Source organism: Paralichthys olivaceus, chromosome 7 (assembly GCF_024713975.1).
Source record: "Paralichthys olivaceus isolate ysfri-2021 chromosome 7, ASM2471397v2, whole genome shotgun sequence".
NCBI lineage: Eukaryota > Metazoa > Chordata > Actinopteri > Pleuronectiformes > Paralichthyidae > Paralichthys > Paralichthys olivaceus.
In genome coordinates, this window is record NC_091099.1 from 17,534,469 (window position 1) to 17,551,260 (window position 16,792).

The window sequence follows — 16,792 nt, forward strand, 5'->3', positions numbered from 1 at the left end:
CATCCTGATAATGTCTGATAATGACTACATCATGACATCGTTATCCAAACCTCCCATACGTCTTTTCTCTCTAATGCTCACCTTAAAACTGAGGCAATACAATAGTACACATTGAAAAACAACACGCAGGAATCTAATTGAATTTTTCATACATGTGTTAATAAAGTTAATTCAACTTAAAATATCTGGTCTCTATTGTCAGAACATAAAAGCCCTCTTTAATTAAAAATATTGAGTTGAATGAAGCAACTGCTGAGAATTCACTCGCTTTATAATTAAATTAAGAAACCAGTTTCCCAACATGCATTTCTTCAGTGAACAGTCCCTGTTGTAGTCTAAAGATAAGTATTCATGTTGGAATGAGTATGAACACATGATCTTTCACAGAGTAACTGAACGCTGCTTTTCTTGCATTACCAAACTTTATTGCACATCAAAGCAACATGAGTGACACACGGTCCCAACACTGCAGCACAGTCGAGTCGAACATTTCTCTCAGCTGACGTCACGTTTTGTCTCCAGAGAACAACAGTGAACAAACTCTGACTTCTACAGCTAAATCTGAATCAGGATCTCTGTGCATTCACCGGTGACTCTACAGAGAGCAGTGGGTGGAGGTGGAGCTGAAGGTGCAGAGTGAGTGTTGCTGATTTGCAGCCGGGGAGGTGCAGCTACATTTCCCCCTGGTGGTCATCTAGATGTCCTGCAGGTCCTTCTGGATGTCCCACAGTGTGTTGGCACTGTCCTGCAGTTGGGCCACTTCGTCATCAGTCAGGGTCATGTTGACCACGCTGGCCACGCCCCCGCTGTTCAGCACGCAGGGCAGACTCAGATACACCTCATCATCGATTCCATGCATGCCCTGTCAATCAAAACACCACTGTGTGTGTGAGAGTGTTTTTATGAAACACAGATTAGAGTCAGCGCATGTGATCAGAGCCAGAAACTCAATTCTTACTCAATGTGAGGGAAAAAAGAAAAGATAACTTTGTTAGTTAAAAATCATTGAAAGCACAGGTTTGAATTGAAAGAATTACTGATTCAAATATTTCATTATTTTTAAAGTATTAAATGAGACACTTGGGGAACCAAATTTTAAAACTATACTCAGATTTTAACATGATTCAAGAAAAATTCATTGGAACATACAGACAAAAGTCAGTTTTCATATTTAAATGTAAGTCAACCATAATCAATTTATACATTTTAAATCAATAAGCTTGGCATGACCATTCAAATCAAATGTATTATTATTAATATCATTAGTATTATTTATAATAATGATAATATATATATGGATGATAGGGATTAAAAACAGAAACCCTGCTTGTAGGACAAACAGATTGTGTGGACGTTACCTGCACCATGGTGGAGACTGGATGAATCCTGTTCATGTTCCTCATGAGGCTCTCTGTCAGGTCAGCTACACTCAGACCGATGGCCCAGTTAGTGTAACCCTTCAGTCTGATCACTTCATAAGCACTGAGACACACACAGAAACATACTAACACACTCAGAACGTTCAACAGTTCAACATTATAATTATTATCATGAAGTTACTGAAGTGAACTCTACCTGTCCACCACCATCTTGTGCGTCTCCTTCCAGTTCTCTTCGTCACAGTCGGTGCCGATGTCGGGGTTAAGCATCTGCAGGTTGACTCCAGCTACGTTTGTTCCGCTCCACACAGGCACTACAACACACGTTCAAACCATCACACTCCTCTGATGAACATGATAGTGATTCTTTCTTTCTTCAGTTTGCCCACAGGCAAGTTAGAGCCGTACATTCTTACCACTAGTGTCTCCATGTTCTCCCAGGATCCACCCGTTGAAGCTGCTGGGGTGGATCCCCAGTTTGTCAGCCATCAGGAAGCGGAAGCGGGCCGAGTCCAGGTTGGTGCCGCTGCCGATGACGCGGTGCTTGGGGAGGCCGCTCAGTTTCCAGGTGACATAGGTCAGCACGTCCACTGTTTGAACAGAGCTGTTAAAAACATTGTCTTTGAGTGAGACACAAAAGACGAGTGAGGAAACGTTGGTTGGACGGTACCTGGGTTAGAAACCACGATGATGATGCAGTCTGGGCTGAATCGGACAATCTGGGGGATGATGTGCTTGAAGATGTTGACGTTCCTCTGGACGAGGTTCAGCCTGCTCTCCCCCTCCTGCTGACGGACTCCGGCTGTCACCACCACGATGCGGGAGTTTGCTGTCACAGAGTAATCTGATGGAGAAGGAGAAAGAGATGGTGATGTATGATGATGTACCTGGAGGTTTCGAACATCAACCACCCTCACTCAGGAGACCCAGCCGAGGTTGATCAAGCCACAACTTGTGCCCTTGACACACTCCCCTACAGATCCATTCTCTTGATCCAGAGCCACCTGGAGGGTTTCTCTGCAGCCTCTGGGTTGTTATAGACGGTCCTCCTCCTCCTCCTCCTCCCTGCCAGAGACACTGTCCTGCAAAGTCTCTTCACCCTAAGTCCCCAGGCAAGCACCTTGTCTTCCAGCCTTGCCTCTGGCAGCTGTTGACATGGCCCTCGTACTTGTCCTACTTTCGCTTAAAAGCCGCCCACATACGATTCTCCAAATGATTGGAGTCTGTGAGTGAGCTGCTGGAGCTCTCCGTGCAAGGAGTGGTTTGAATGTGGCGGCCACTCGATGCCTGAATTATGAGATTTAAACTTATTGCATGATGTGGATATGAACGTACCTTTGTCTGCGACTATTGTTGGAGTTTTGAGGAAGAGGCTGCCGTGCTGCAAGTCCATCATCTCCCCCTTCAGCTTGTCCTCCATCACGTCCACCAGGGCCAGCTCATCAGCCAGCTCCTGCACACACCAGAGGTCACATGACTCTGCTTCACCCAACTTTAAACTCATCTAGCAACATATCTGCTTTTGACTGTTTCAGTTACTGGTTGAAGTACTATCAATGCATAAGATCAAGCAGTACATGTAGTTGCAGCTGTTCAGACAGGTAGATTTGAACAAATAGTTTCTTTCTTTCACCACACCTTCGTCAGCACCGTGCAGGGATAACACCCAGATCAGACACCAAGAGATCTGTAATCCGGGGTCAGTCTCCAAGGATCCTGGGTATTACCCAAACCTGTGATAGCAGCAGGCAGGAGGGTTTCATTTGAGTGGAGGCAGAACCAGTGGGGGGGGGCTCTCTTACCCTGAGCAGGACGCTGATGGCACAGGCCATGCCGACCTGGCCCACGCCCACCACTGTCACTTTATTCCTGGGCGGCTCAGGAGGACCACTGAAGACCGGGGTGATGAGCTTCTGCAGGATTGAGGCCATTTTAAAAGCTGAGGAGTGGAAATGATGGATGGAAACAAGAGTCAGTCATGGTGTGTGTCTGTCTGTGTGTCTGTGTGTTTGTGTGTGAACATTTCATACAGAGGAACACATCCCTGCAGCCAGAGAGCAGGCTGCGTGCTCAAACTTCATAAATACTGCATTCAGGACACAGCACGTCACAGTCAGAGTACACAGGAGTCATATATTAAGCCTGACACTTTTCTCAGAAGCACTAATAGATGCATGATCTCAGACATGATCTAGATTTATTACAAGAATAGAGGAAAACCCAGTGACTGAGCTCTGTCACATTTGTCCTTCTGCAGAGTTCACCTTCAACAGAGACACACTGCAGCCAGACACAGAAACACCAGCGTTATACTTGCTTTGTTGGGCGATGCTCCGAGCTGCGAGGTATAAATACCACCATGTGATGAGCATGGCAGACTGAGAGGACACCTGAGGTGTGTTTCCACAGAGCTGCGTGTGGCCTGCATCCACAACACTGTCAAGTCTGTGTGCTCCAGACTGAGGCAGGTATCCGGTCAGCTGCAGCACGCAGCACATGTGACTCAGAGCCGGTGAGCTCCCCTCCTCCCTCTCCTCACCCGTTCTCCCCTCTCCTCCCAAAACTGGGAACGGAGCAGTGGCCTATAATCGGATGCCAAACTTGACTGAGTGACTGCAGACTGTGGAAGGAGTTACTGTAATCCCTTAACGCAGCCTCCATCTGCCGCACCAGCACTGATGAACATGAACCATAACCTAATAAGATGTCATCTATAAAGACCAATAACAATTGATGTCTATTTTTGATTATTAGGAAATTATCAAATAATCTCTGATAACCACAACTGTCTCTAAAATATGAACAATCCAATATAGTAGCCTTTACTTCAATGTTATATATATTACTATTAAAAATAACATCCAGAAACAGAATCTGAATTAAATACAATTAAAGCTAATGATTATTTGGTTTATTGTATATTTAGAATTGTTTTAATACAACAGAGACATTAGACACAGAGACATCTGGATAATCCCCTCATCCTGTCCATTCATTAGCCCTGTGACACTGGATTACTGAGAGAAAGCATTGCACACTTCAAGCATGTAAACACAAGTGGTTAATGAGGTGGCTTATCCTACAAGGTCACAGAGGGGACAGTGGCCTCCACAACTTTTCATTGTGCAGAATATATATATATATACGGTTAGTGTCTCAATGGTCGAGCAGCAGGAGTGTTGTCACATTATTAACTTCTAATACAAATGTCATAGAAACACAGATATGTAGAGACCTCGTGTTAAGATGTTCAGTTGTTTGACGATGATGCAGATTATAATGTAAGTGACGGAAGCAGGTTTCCTTACAAAAATCCCACATACTTAACTGTAAAGTGTAACGTTTAAACGCTTCATTTGAAGTTACATTTTAAAAACATTTTCTACAAAAGGGAACAAACATTTTTGAGTAAATTTCTTTTGCTATTTGTAACGAAACCAAAGAAGCTACCCACCTCCCTCTCTATAAAAAGACGTACACATAATCCACCTGAATGACTTTAATTTGATTATATTTAACTTTCATTTTGTTCTAGTGTAGAAAGCATGAACATGTCCAGGCTCAGTGATGCAGATGATGGTTCTGTTGCTGCATCTGGACTATTGTCAACATCTGCTATTAAACCATGGTCAGCAGAACTTATATATTGTGGATGCACAGATGACTAAATAAATGCAACTTGCAGTTTAATGTGAGTTAAGCAGGAAATGAGCTCAGATATTCAGCTGCTGTTTGGTAGAAAATAAGTTTCTAAATAAAAAGAATAGTCTGTCTCCGTAAGATTTGTCAAAGCTACAAAATGAAAACATGGTTGTTCACCTGTTGTCGAGCGTCCGGCTGAGTTCTTGTCGTGTCTCTGAAGCTTCAGTAGGATTCTCTCTGTGAGTGTGTGTGTGTCCTCCTGCTCCTCTCTCCTCTCCCTGCTGTGCTGTCAGGCTGCTGGATTTATTTGACTAAGTCTCTCCATCCCCTCCAAAGTCTCAGTTTGGCACTCCAACAGTCACCTGCTGCTATGTTGAACAACAACAACAGGCATGCAAAAACAACACTAACGTGCATTTCCTATTAAATAATAAAGATGTGCAGATGCAGATGTGATGCACACATTGAGAAAGGTTTCCAATAACATAAATGACAATTGTGATGATTATTGATGACTACTTTATAAAATCGTTTCACATTAAACTGATTGCAGCAGTTAACCTGCAGAGACGGGAGCTACATGGAGCCTCTGAGCTGCTCTGGTTTAGACAGTAATGTAAATGGTGAAAGTCAGTAAGCTGTAGTGGTTGTTAAACTCTGTGAAGCTAATTTGTCACATGAGCTATATAAATAAAATTGACCTGACAACCAGCTGTTCCACAGCCACATTCATTTTGATATTTCCATTCAATGGAAGGAGAGTGGGGACCTGTCACAATTAATAATAATGATGCAGCTCTCAGAACCTGGAGGAAATGTAGACAAAGAGAAAACATGTAGACAAAGGAAACCTGTGCACTACAATGAAACAAAACAAAGTCGGTAGATGAAATAAATCAAGGTCCTCAGTGCATTAAGACACATTTTTTTTTACAGTTGCTCAGGTGAAATAAATAAAATACAAACTGATGGCTGTTTTTTTCTTTTTGAAAGACTGCAGAACTTTCTGAGCAACAAAGAGTTTAGATTGAGAGCGTGCTCCCCTCGACCGTCCCAGATGCTGCAGTTACTGCACACCTCAAGCTGCTTGTCAAACAATAAACATTTTCAAGTCCCCCGATAATAAATTCATAATACACTATGATGTAGTTGTAAGCAGTTGTAAGTTTTTATTATTGTACAGAACTTACCAGCTTCTAATAAAACATGTTTTATATTTACTGTCTTTCATAGAATTGCTTCAATTTTACATGTCTGCATTAGTAGTAGTTAATATATTTATTAAAACATTTACGATTAAATACTTAATGGATTCATTTTATATTAAATGGGGCCAACTTGAACTGTTTTCTTGAGGAATTGATCAGCGACTCTTATGCAAATTATTTATAAGTGATTTTTCGTGGCGTTATAAGCTATTCTAAATTTCTTAATCAGATTAGAATGATACTAATATCTTAAGTTTTTAATGTCCGCTTTCACTTTAAACAAATTCTATTCTTGTGCATTACCCCACTCGGATTATGCGACTATTAAAAGCGACCATGATATTCACTGTGATAACATCTGACTAACATGCTTTTTAAAAATCCTACAAAGTATGGATTGTCTAGGAAAATTAAAATAAAGGAAAACATGTCTTGTAACAACCAAGTTTATTTTATGATACACTGCCCACATTATCATAAATAAACAGATTCAAAATCCTTACCCACATAACCCCTGTCGTTTCTGTCCATTGTGGGAGAGCTGCCTGGTGATGAATCAGTCGTGTTAAGTCAGAAAGGGTCAGATTAAGATACAGTATCACATTTGCATGTTTTACATATTGCTTTCAAATGTTACCTTAAAATGTGCTGTAAAAAATGTGACTTTAGAAAAATATGAAAATAGAAACAAAGATGCCCCAGAAGTCTTCCCACCCCCCAACATCACCTCCAGTGAACAAACCCTCACACCCCAGAGAAACCTACAGCATCTTAATTCTGTTAATTTGCACAGGCAGACGTAGTCGAGAGCTCTGAAGAGAACACACCAATTAATTGTCCCAAAAAAGATTTACTTTCTCCTTGCGTTTTCTTCGTGATTCTGCAGTGTCTGGACACATGCAATCAGTGAGGTGGGCTATGTGGGTGCACGTCAACAGCCAGTCCTGCGTTTAGGACCGAAGGATCAGAGATCTAATCAAAAAGAGTGAAATAAAAAGAAAGTACAATAGAGCACTAAAAAGCCAAAGCATGTAAACTCATATGGACACACTGGCGGGACTGGAGAAATCAATCTATGATCAAGCACTGCAATGTCAGACAAATAGTAGATAATCAACACTAAAAAAGTAGTTTGCAAATTGATGAGGTTGCTGAAACAAGATGCCACAGTACAGTAAATGTTCATCATCTATTGACAATAAAACCCATGATGATAATACAGAGTTACCAGAATTATTAGTCAGAGCCATAAAGCCCCACAAAAAGATGAGTCAAGAATTGGCAGATTAAAAAAATGTTGTAATTGTGGGCTGATTTTCCTCATGCAGTGATGTGACCTGACCATGTGTCTCCTCCCAGCACAGACCACAATAAAAGGTTTGAGCTGAATTTACCTGAGCACCATAGAAATAATGCATTGTTCTACCTAAGTCTACAGCTACGGAGCAAATTCTGAAATTCATAGAGAAACACATGAAGACATTCTGGTATTAGTAGTAGCACTGCTTTGTGCTTGAGGGGAGGGCACTAAGTGCTAACAGTGTCCAGGCACTTCACCATCAGAAAAACACCTGGCACAGAGCATTAGAAACTACAGTATGACCTTCAAAAACTAGAACCATGCATGAATTAACTGGCCTCTCCACTCTGCACTTTTTTCTACAGACGAAGGGTTAAGTACGCACAAAGACACAAACGATTCACAGGTTAAAATCAACATTAAAATGAGTCTCTTCTGACTGCCACAAAAACAGTGTTATCCAGAAGCCACGGTTTGAGTTATACCTCCCTCTTGTGGTGGGAGGAAAGCTGGAACGGAGAAAGGAGAAAGTTTTCATTCCGATTAAATCTGTGTCCTTTGTCCGAGCATGTAGGAAAAGAGAAGGGGTGAGTTGAGGTTTCTGCTGGAGTTGTGGTGTGCTGTGGCAGGGAGGCAGATGTGGGCATGGCGAGGGACTGCTGAGGGTGTTTAGTTGCCAGCGCTCTTTGCAGCACCAGCACTGCTGCTGATGCCCAGGTAGTTGGCTGCGTTGTCTGCAATACCTTGGAGTGGGACGATGACGCCGTCCAAGAGGCCTTTGAGGGTGTTGATCTGTTCCGCATCCAGGTTCTGGTAGACATAGTAGAGAGAACCACCCACAACAACGAGGAGCAGGAGCTTGAGCAACACGGACAGAAAGCCTCGTCGGGCTGAGGGTTTCCTTGAAGAGACGGTACTGCCCGGTCGAGACAAGGACTCTGAGAAAGTGCGGCTCTCAGTGTGGACGCTGCGCAGGACGCGGGACTCATCCAGCCAGTACTCGCTCGGTTTTACAGGTCGCCCGGCCGCCCCTCGGATCGGACGCCTGCAGCTCGCACTGATCAGAGAAACAATTAAATCAAAGTTTCACATTAACTTGGCAGAAATAAGGGACTTAAGGACCGACAAAGTAGAACTACATCCGATGATTTTCCTCAGCTGATCATGAGATAACTGTCCAATCTGACAACAAAGACTATGTGGGGAAAAGATGAGGCTGCTGTCTCTGGAGTTGTTTTTTTATTTCAGAGGTGTCATCTGTTGCAATGAAAATAAAGCTAATTCCATCCACTGCATAACACCATGAAATATGGTTAAAAACCCTAGAAAAGCTAGTGACTGAACCTTGAATTAAAACCAAACTACAAGTCAAAGGTCAATTTAATGGCTGTATGAAATCAATAATTACCTGATGCCTGTGGGTGTGCTTATCTCATTGGCAAGGATATCTTCAACAACGCTCTTGCTGGCCTTCTTTGGTGTCTCTTCGATAATAACTTCCTCCACCACCTGTCAATGTAATATAGAAACATGTTCATACACATGGAAACAAAAACTTATATTCCAAGCTGGAGAATATCAAAACATCCCTCACCTTGGTTTGTCGTCTGCTGCTGGTCCTGGCAGTGACCGGAGCTTTACCTCTGCTCCTCACGGGCTTCTCTACCACAGGAATGGGCTCTGGTTCTGGTTCTGCCTCTTGAACAGCAATCTCCTCTGAAAAACCACAGGTGATATAAACAAACAGTGCTCCAGGGGGATACAGAGTGTTTTCACAAAACGTAACCTGGTAAACCTTGGTAAACTTGTATGATGGAGGATATTTATGTTTTTTGGGGGTAAAGAGTGGAATTTACAAAGATTATGAGCAGTGTGTTGTCAGAGCTCACCATCTTCCTTGTCGCTGTAGTGGTCAGAGTTTGTGTTGCCGTTCTGGTTAGTATCTGCCTTGGGGAGAGATGTGACATCTGTAGGAGCTTCAGGTTCAACCGGAGGCTCATCCAAAACCTTCAGTAGCTTCTTCTCATACACTTTACGTGTAGAGCCTGAGCGACGGGGACAAGGATAAATACAATATTGTTACATATTTTAAGAAGATGAGCAACCTTACAGATGCATGCATTTGCACCTATCAGTTATTGCATTTATATTCTCTCTCTTTCAGGATCAGTCATGAAAGCAGGTTTCAGTCCAATGTATTCACTTATAATAATGGGGATATTGTTTTCTATATGCATTGTTCTAGCATTTCAGTTTCATTATCCTACTCATACTGCAGCAGAGTGGTCTGACACAAAGGCAAATGCTGTGAATAACTTTGACTTGACTTTGGCAGTGGCACAATAATTCATAACATTATCCACATATGCTTTGTATGTCTGAACTTTACAATTGTAAAATATCCTACTTGGTACAGACTGTGGTCTTTAAGTTCCTTAAAAACAAATATATTCATGTATTTACAAAGTTGCCAATGCTACAAAGGTTTTTACATGATAAAAACATCTTGATATATCATTTTCTTATTCTTAGCTATCTTAAAACTAGCCAAATAAAATCTAAATGAGATAAAACAGTAAGTTCCACGTATGTATTTATATTTAGCCAGGGTAAACTTTTTTATATATATAAAAAAACTGATATTCATACTTGCATCTCAACTCTAATATTAGTTCAAACATGTTAGGAAGCCAAGAAAAAAATAGATTTGGTGTTTGAGTTATGATCAAGAAAATAACGACAAAGTTCGATGAACTCGTTAAAAGAAACCAAAGATCTGTTTGAATGTAAGTAAATAGTTGTATAATGTAGTTTACAGAAGTGCATAATCATAACAAGGTGATAGTTGGTTTTATACATTTGTGTTTTTAGTCTTTGAATGACTGAAGTGATAGACATGCCTCCGGGTACTCACCGACAATGGGCCCTGACTCCACACCATGCTTTGCCAGCTGTTGTTTCAGATCTTCATCTGTGAGATCTGTCACCTCCGCTTCTGCTGTGCGAGGCTTGTCTGTCTTCTTAGTGGCTTTCTGCAGAATAATTCAAGTTTTAAAAAAATCCCACCAAACCCATTACTCACACAGTGTGACTCACGCTTTAAGATACAGACGATCGCAGCATCAACAAATAAAAGAACCACCAAAAGCTCCATCGTGTCATCAAACTAAAAACAACTTACTCTCCCAGAGCGGCTCTTGTTGGACACCACGGGGGCGGGCAGCTCCTCGTCGCTGGAGAAGGTGTCTGTTGGCGGGCTCGGCTTGTTGTTCAGCACGGTTAAGTTCTTCAGGTACAGCTGCACGTACACTTCTTTCTTGTGCTCTCCGCTGGGAAGTGGCACATTGTTTGCGGAGAGCTCGTTCTTCAGTTTCTCTTTCGTGAGCACCGACGGGTCTGCGAGGAATTCGGCCATGCTTCACCTTTCTTGTCTCAATCCGCTGCGAGGTTCGGGGTTTTTTGTTTTGTTTTGCCGCTTCAGTCCGCAGCTGCAAACAACATCAACACCCGCGGGAACGTGAGCGAGCAGCGCTGTTGTCAAACACGACTGGCGCCTACCCGCTGCTAGCGGGGGGGAAGCGGGCTGGAGGAAATAAACGCCTCGTTCCGCCTCTTAGCCTCGGGGTGAGAACACTTCCGGATAGCGCGGAATTTTCGAAAGCAGATACGCGCGAGTGCTGCGAGCGGAGCGGGCGCACAAATGAAATTTCACCGGCGGTAACGTGGCTGGGTTAGCTTAGCTTAGCTTCACACCGGTGCACTTGCTTCTGTCTGTCCGCGGTCGCAACAAGGCCACGCAACAAGCAGCGCCGCTATTGGCCGCGGCGCCGCAGTATGCCGAGCGCTGATTGGCCCGCTATGAATGGAAGAGACGCAGGCCGCGGCCACAAAGGAAGCTCGAGCCGAGCGTTCGGATGATGGTTCACACAAAACACCCGGCGACATTTCCTCCGTCTCAGGGCAGCCCAATTTGGGGCCCGCGGGCCAAGTTTGGCCCGCGACTGATTTTATTTGGCCCGCGCCTTACCCACTGTATATATTGTAACGGACTGGGGTTTACAGTTATGCAGTCAGTGAGGAGCTTCAAATGGAACTTTTGGAGCTTCAGTCTGATTCAGACCTCCGTTGCCGGTTTAGAGAGCTTTCTTTACAGGACTTTTACAAATCTGTTCCTGCACACAGATATGGCAAGATCCGCAAACATGCACAGGTGATGTTCTCCCTCTTTGGAAGTACCTATGTCTGTGAGCAGGCATTCAGCCTGATGAATCTTAATAAGTCCAAACTGAGAAATGCTTTATCTGACTCTCACCTTCATAACATTCTCACTCTGTCAGTTAGTCAGCTGGAGCCTGATATTAAGAGACTTGTAAAAACCAAGGACAGGCTTCATGTCTCCCACTGATAGGCCTACTTCAAATCATAATGTATAGGCCTGGACCTCCAATGTGTCGGAGTATGTTCTGCTCTGTCCTGTGTTACTTTTATTGCACTAAAAAAAAATCTTTGTATTTGAAGATACAGGCCCAAGGCCTAGTAATGTTCCATGTCTGTCTTCAAATATTTCATAGTGCTTCAATTATTTTTCTAATTTAAAGAAGATAGATTTTATGATTTATTTATTATTTTTTGAACATTAATGTGAAGCACAATAAACATTGTCATTCATTTTTCAAAATGACCTTGTGATAGTGTTGATTTTGCACATGCATGCTATTTATACCCATATTTAACCTAATATACTGAAAAATTACAATTTTGGCCCACGAGCCTCCCCCCGATTAAATTTTGGCCCTCCAGAGGGAAGAATTTGGGCACCCCTGGTCCACTGCACCCACCTCACACACGAGTCGTATCAAGTGACGAGATAACGACGTTAATGGCGGTTTGTTGGAGCTGATTGTTACCAATGTTATCACAGCGTCAGTTTCTCTTGTGACGGATCACAGGGTTCATGAGAATCTGCTCGAATTTAAAATGTTTTCATTTAATATCATCAGCTACCATCAGGGGCCCAGAGATGTCTTATGGGGCCCTGGGCAAACACTGGTTCTTGGGCCCCTGTAGATCAGTGGTATATCAGTTGTTTTCTCAAAAGGCAACCAATACACAGAACTGAGGTTGATTCTTCAATTAGCTGGTTAGTCAGTACTTTCCCCCTATAGCAGATTAAAGGGATAGTTCACCCAAAAAGTAAAATGTACTCATTATCTACTCACCACAATGGTGATGGAGGGGTGGGGGAAGTGTTTGAGTCCACGAGACACTTTTAGAGTCTCAGGGGTTTACAGCATTGCAGCCAAATCCACAATTGAAGTAACTGGTGACCACTTCTTTAAACCTTAAAAAACAACAGACAAAGATGTTACATACCTCCATGCTGCTCTGTGGTGTCATCCAAATGTCCGTAACCCCCGACATTCATTTTCTGTACATTCTGACTTGTGTAACAATTTATAAAAGTCTCTAAAATTGTTAATTATCGCCAATGGATCTATAGTTAAGTTGCCAGACACTGATTTTATACTATTAATCAGCTTGAATTTTTCTTTATCCTCCAGGCCAATAACTTTTTCCCCATGGACACTTGGATGCCATCACAGGAGCAGTGTGCAACGCTGTTTACACCTGAAACTCCAAAAGTGGACCTTGCACAGTTTGTAATTTGTCTCTGTTCGTTGTAGTTCTTTCTCAACGTGTATGCTGTTGCAAAACTGCAAACAAGACCAACAGGGAAGTGATAGGTAAGGTCAACAAACACCTCAGTTAGAATTCATCACAGCGCAATTAACTTGGTTTAGGGAAAAGCTGCAGAAACCTACTGTATCTGCCTGTAGTTTGTGAGATAGTTTAGCCTATCGAAGGTTATTCTCTAAGCTACTTCCCCTTATCTTCGATTATGGGATGTGAAAGTAATTCTAGGATTCTGTTATTCCTTCATATCTGTAGTTACTGACAGGTCAATTGTGGATGTTTACTGTTTTTTTTTTTGAGTAATCGCATTATAAAATGATTTACATGTATTAAATATACAAACTGAGCAATACATCTGCAATTTAAAAAAAAAAATCTGATTTATAGTCTCTTGGACCCCCTGTATATATACATATGGTTGGTTAACGGGTTAACAACAAGGATAAATTACAGTTACCACAAGCTACACATAGGTGCAAAAAAACGTGATAATGTGCTCATGGACAACAAAATAAGTAAAGTGAAAAACTAAATTATCAGCAAGAATAGAACAAGAGAGTACAGATTTAGGTCCACATGTATATTTCACAGTTTGGTATTTAAAACAATTTTAAGTTGCAGCCTTACAACTGAACAAGCATCAGATTTTTAAAACTTATAACTTGACACTGGACATGAAGAGGGGCTCTGAGAGGCTCTTTTGTTATAGATGAAAGAGATTGTCTGTTAAACCTTTTGTTCATCTTACATTTTCAAATAATAATAATAATAATTTAACCTTTCCACTGCTCTTCTCACTACTACACCCCTGGTTTAAATATTGCAGAATGCAGTGGTGAGCAAATGTTGCAGATGAAAACTGCTGCTATAACAGAAGAGGGCAGCATGAGACACATTATCAGGGTATCAGCAGGTCTGGAGTTTTATAGCAACACATTTAGTTTCCCCACAAGAAAGGTTCAGAGTGTTAAAATAAATTTTAATTTAATACAGAAAACTCAAATGTTCTCTCTAGCCTGCTTTAGTTTGTAAGGAGTTCATTTTTTAGAAATGTGCACTATCGAAGTTCGTTATCAACTAGGAACATGAGTCAAATTCTGCTTTTAAAACATTAACATATTCAAATTCCTGTTTTTTCTGACCACCAGTCACAAACCTTAAGACACTGCATTTATTAGAAAATATGGAAAACTGCTAATGAACCTCGTTTTTTTTGCTCAACATTGTGTCAAATGATTGTCCATCGTCTATCCCATACATTATTGTTATAAATGTGATATAAAAATAAATTATTTTTTAACTGTATTGCTTTTCCCTTATGTTCTTTGTTAAGTGTCATTGTGAAACTGGTATTTAAATTGTGCTCAATGTGGTATTTAAAAGTCTTACATTTAAGTAAGTGAACTCTCCAGGAACCCCAACAATTCCAAAGAAACCTATTACACTTATTTAAGGTTTCATGTTGCTCAGTATCAAGCCAGCAAATAACCTTGATATAATGGATAGAAGAAACAACAGGATGCTTCAAGAGAAGAAAATGGAAAGTGGGGGGGTTATTATCCACTAAATAAAAAGAATCAAATCAAGAGAAAGCCAAAGAAAGCAAATTAGTTTTAAGACTATTCCAGAGTTAAAGAGAAATAATAGCATCGGAATGAAGACCAAAGTGTTCTAGCCAGAAAACACCAGTCTACATATTAAATATAACTGTACAAGGTTTTAGGTAATTTATTTGTTTAGATTATTATCCATCATCAGGGAGGCGCCTGATTTGTCCCAAATTCATTCTGCAGACCCCAAACACACAGCCAGAGTCATAAAGAGCTATTTTCAGTAACAAGAAGAATGGCAACAGATGATCTGTCCTCCAAGAAGACATAAAGGACAATGAGACTGAATCCACAGACAGAATGTAGAAAGCTCTCCAAGATGATTAGAACAATGTACTGTAACTGCCATCAAGCTTTCAACTGTGGTCAGTGTTGAGAATGTTGGGCCCGTTTAAAAAACCAAGGGTAGTCACAGCAAATACTGATTTGATTCAGGACTTTTTCTTGCTTACTGCATTTAGTATGAAATTAATGAATACATATTCATGGTATTATTTCAACAAAACCTTTGAACAATATTGTACGCCAAGAGTAAACAGGACAGCATAAGAGAAAAGAACAAAAAGTGACAATAGCTTTCTTTCATCTGGCCACCAAACACACTTTCTTGTGCTTCTATCTTAGTGAGGACACTCCTTGGCATAATGAATTTCCTATCCATTTACCTTAAAAAGCACACCTATATGCCTAACCCTAATCCTTGCCTTAGTTCTCACCCTGACCCTAATAGCAAGCCTTTAAAAGAAATTTCAAAAAGTGAGGGCTGGCCAAATATCCCCACCTTCCCAAAACGTCCTCACTCTGTAAGCTTTATGCTCAAAATGCTCCTCACAAAGATATAAGTACAAGAAACAAACATGCAAACACACACACTTCTATCTTCTTACATGACGATTTGCTTCTCTCTGTTTTATATTATTGCAAATAGAAATTCGTGGGTGATGGACATTTTATTAGAAGCCTGATAATCCAACTGAACTGCCATTATTGAATCACTGAATAAAAACAGCAATGCAGAGGTCTGGAAACAGGCTCTTTTTCTGTATTTACTGACATAGACTTTACAACCTATCAATAAATAATCAATGATGAAAAATAATGCCTTCACACATGAGCACAGGAGCATGCTGGTCTCTACCCCCCCTTCCTTCCTGCCATGGGGACAGTGGTTTGAGGTGGCACCATGTGGCTCCCCACCTGTCCTTCAGAGCTGCCCCTCTGGGGCGTTTTGATGATGTTGCTGCAGAAACCAGGCAATAGATCTCCACTTCAGCTCCAAACCACACAAAAATACAGCACTTCACATATACTTCAGCTTTTCCAATGGAGTATCAGCGTAAAAAGTGTAGAGCCCTTGAGAAACACCTCTTAAGTTTTCTTTGTATGTAATTTATACAGAAAATAAGACTCAGGCCAAGAATCATAGAGGGTGCCTCTTTAAGCATAACAATCATGGCCCCAGAAAAATGATCAAAGCCTGTGCTTTAATCGTCAACATTCACATTTTCATGACAGATTATTTGAAAAAACAAATCTACAGTCAAATGATTGGCAGGTGGAAGACAAAACAGACAAAAAAGCTGTTCACGAGAATATAACTGCCTGTGTGGAGTCACACTGAGACATTTGTGTTGACTAGTCTTAAATGTGAGATGGTGTTGGGAAAAGACGACACATCTCAAACATCTGTGTCCTAGAAGCGGATTTCTGATCACCTACAAAAACGTTGAACACAAACTCCTCGGTCGAGTTTATCTTGGATTTTACATATTTCTAAATCCCTATTGAGTCGACCACAGAAGTAGCTTAGGAAAAGTCAACCTTTACCACCCAGAGAATGTCTGATCCAATTCCACTGACACAACGAAACACATACTGGTGAAATTAATCAACGTTATGAAATTTCCGCACACTGTAAGATCACAGCCGTCATGAGCTGTCATCTCATGGGTGTACATG

General features: G+C 41.4%; 2 protein-coding genes across 3 annotated transcripts; both read right to left on the reverse strand.

Moving 5' to 3' along the window:
• Nucleotides 1–403: 403 nt before the first annotated feature.
• Nucleotides 404–5,347, reverse strand: ldhbb (lactate dehydrogenase Bb). Of its 2 annotated transcripts, none has more exons than XM_069528863.1 (8): nt 5,199–5,347; nt 3,182–3,318; nt 2,715–2,832; nt 2,050–2,223; nt 1,796–1,969; nt 1,576–1,693; nt 1,359–1,482; nt 404–862 (listed from the first exon to the last, which is right to left on the reverse strand). In XM_069528863.1, exons 2-8 carry the CDS (start codon nt 3,308–3,310, stop codon nt 695–697), a joined length of 1,005 nt encoding a protein of 334 aa, XP_069384964.1. In that variant the 5' UTR covers nt 3,311–3,318; nt 5,199–5,347; the 3' UTR covers nt 404–694. The 2 variants fall into 2 exon arrangements, with proteins under 2 accessions (XP_069384964.1, XP_069384962.1); XM_069528861.1 differs by lacking the exon at nt 5,199–5,347 and adding an exon at nt 3,697–3,858.
• A 1,312-nt stretch (nt 5,348–6,659) lies between these two features.
• tmpob (thymopoietin b) lies at nt 6,660–13,729 on the reverse strand. Its single transcript, XM_020079186.2, has 6 exons — nt 10,711–13,729; nt 10,444–10,561; nt 9,419–9,574; nt 9,124–9,245; nt 8,938–9,038; nt 6,660–8,586 (listed from the first exon to the last, which is right to left on the reverse strand). The coding sequence occupies exons 1-6, from the start codon at nt 10,942–10,944 to the stop codon at nt 8,199–8,201; spliced, it is 1,119 nt and encodes a 372-aa protein (XP_019934745.1). The 5' UTR covers nt 10,945–13,729; the 3' UTR covers nt 6,660–8,198.
• Between the last annotated feature and the right edge of the window lie 3,063 nt (nt 13,730–16,792).

Bases quoted from the DNA above. Each gene is read 5' to 3' on its own strand.
- ldhbb (XM_069528861.1), bottom strand. From the start codon at position 3,751: ATGCTCATCACATGGTGGTATTTATACCTCGCAGCTCGGAGCATCGCC. The intron at 1,970-2,049 runs GTACCGTCCAAC...CTGTTCAAACAG, and splicing joins CATCGTGGTTTCTAACCCAG to TGGACGTGCTGACCTATGTC. The intron at 1,694-1,795 runs GTAAGAATGTAC...CGTGTGTTGTAG, and splicing joins AGAACATGGAGACACTAGTG to TGCCTGTGTGGAGCGGAACA.
- tmpob (XM_020079186.2), bottom strand. From the start codon at position 10,944: ATGGCCGAATTCCTCGCAGACCCGTCGGTGCTCACGAAAGAGAAACTG. The intron at 9,575-10,443 runs GTGAGTACCCGG...CCCGTCGCTCAG, and splicing joins GGAGTCAGGGCCCATTGTCG to GCTCTACACGTAAAGTGTAT. The intron at 9,246-9,418 runs GTGAGCTCTGAC...GTGGTTTTTCAG, and splicing joins CTACAGCGACAAGGAAGATG to AGGAGATTGCTGTTCAAGAG.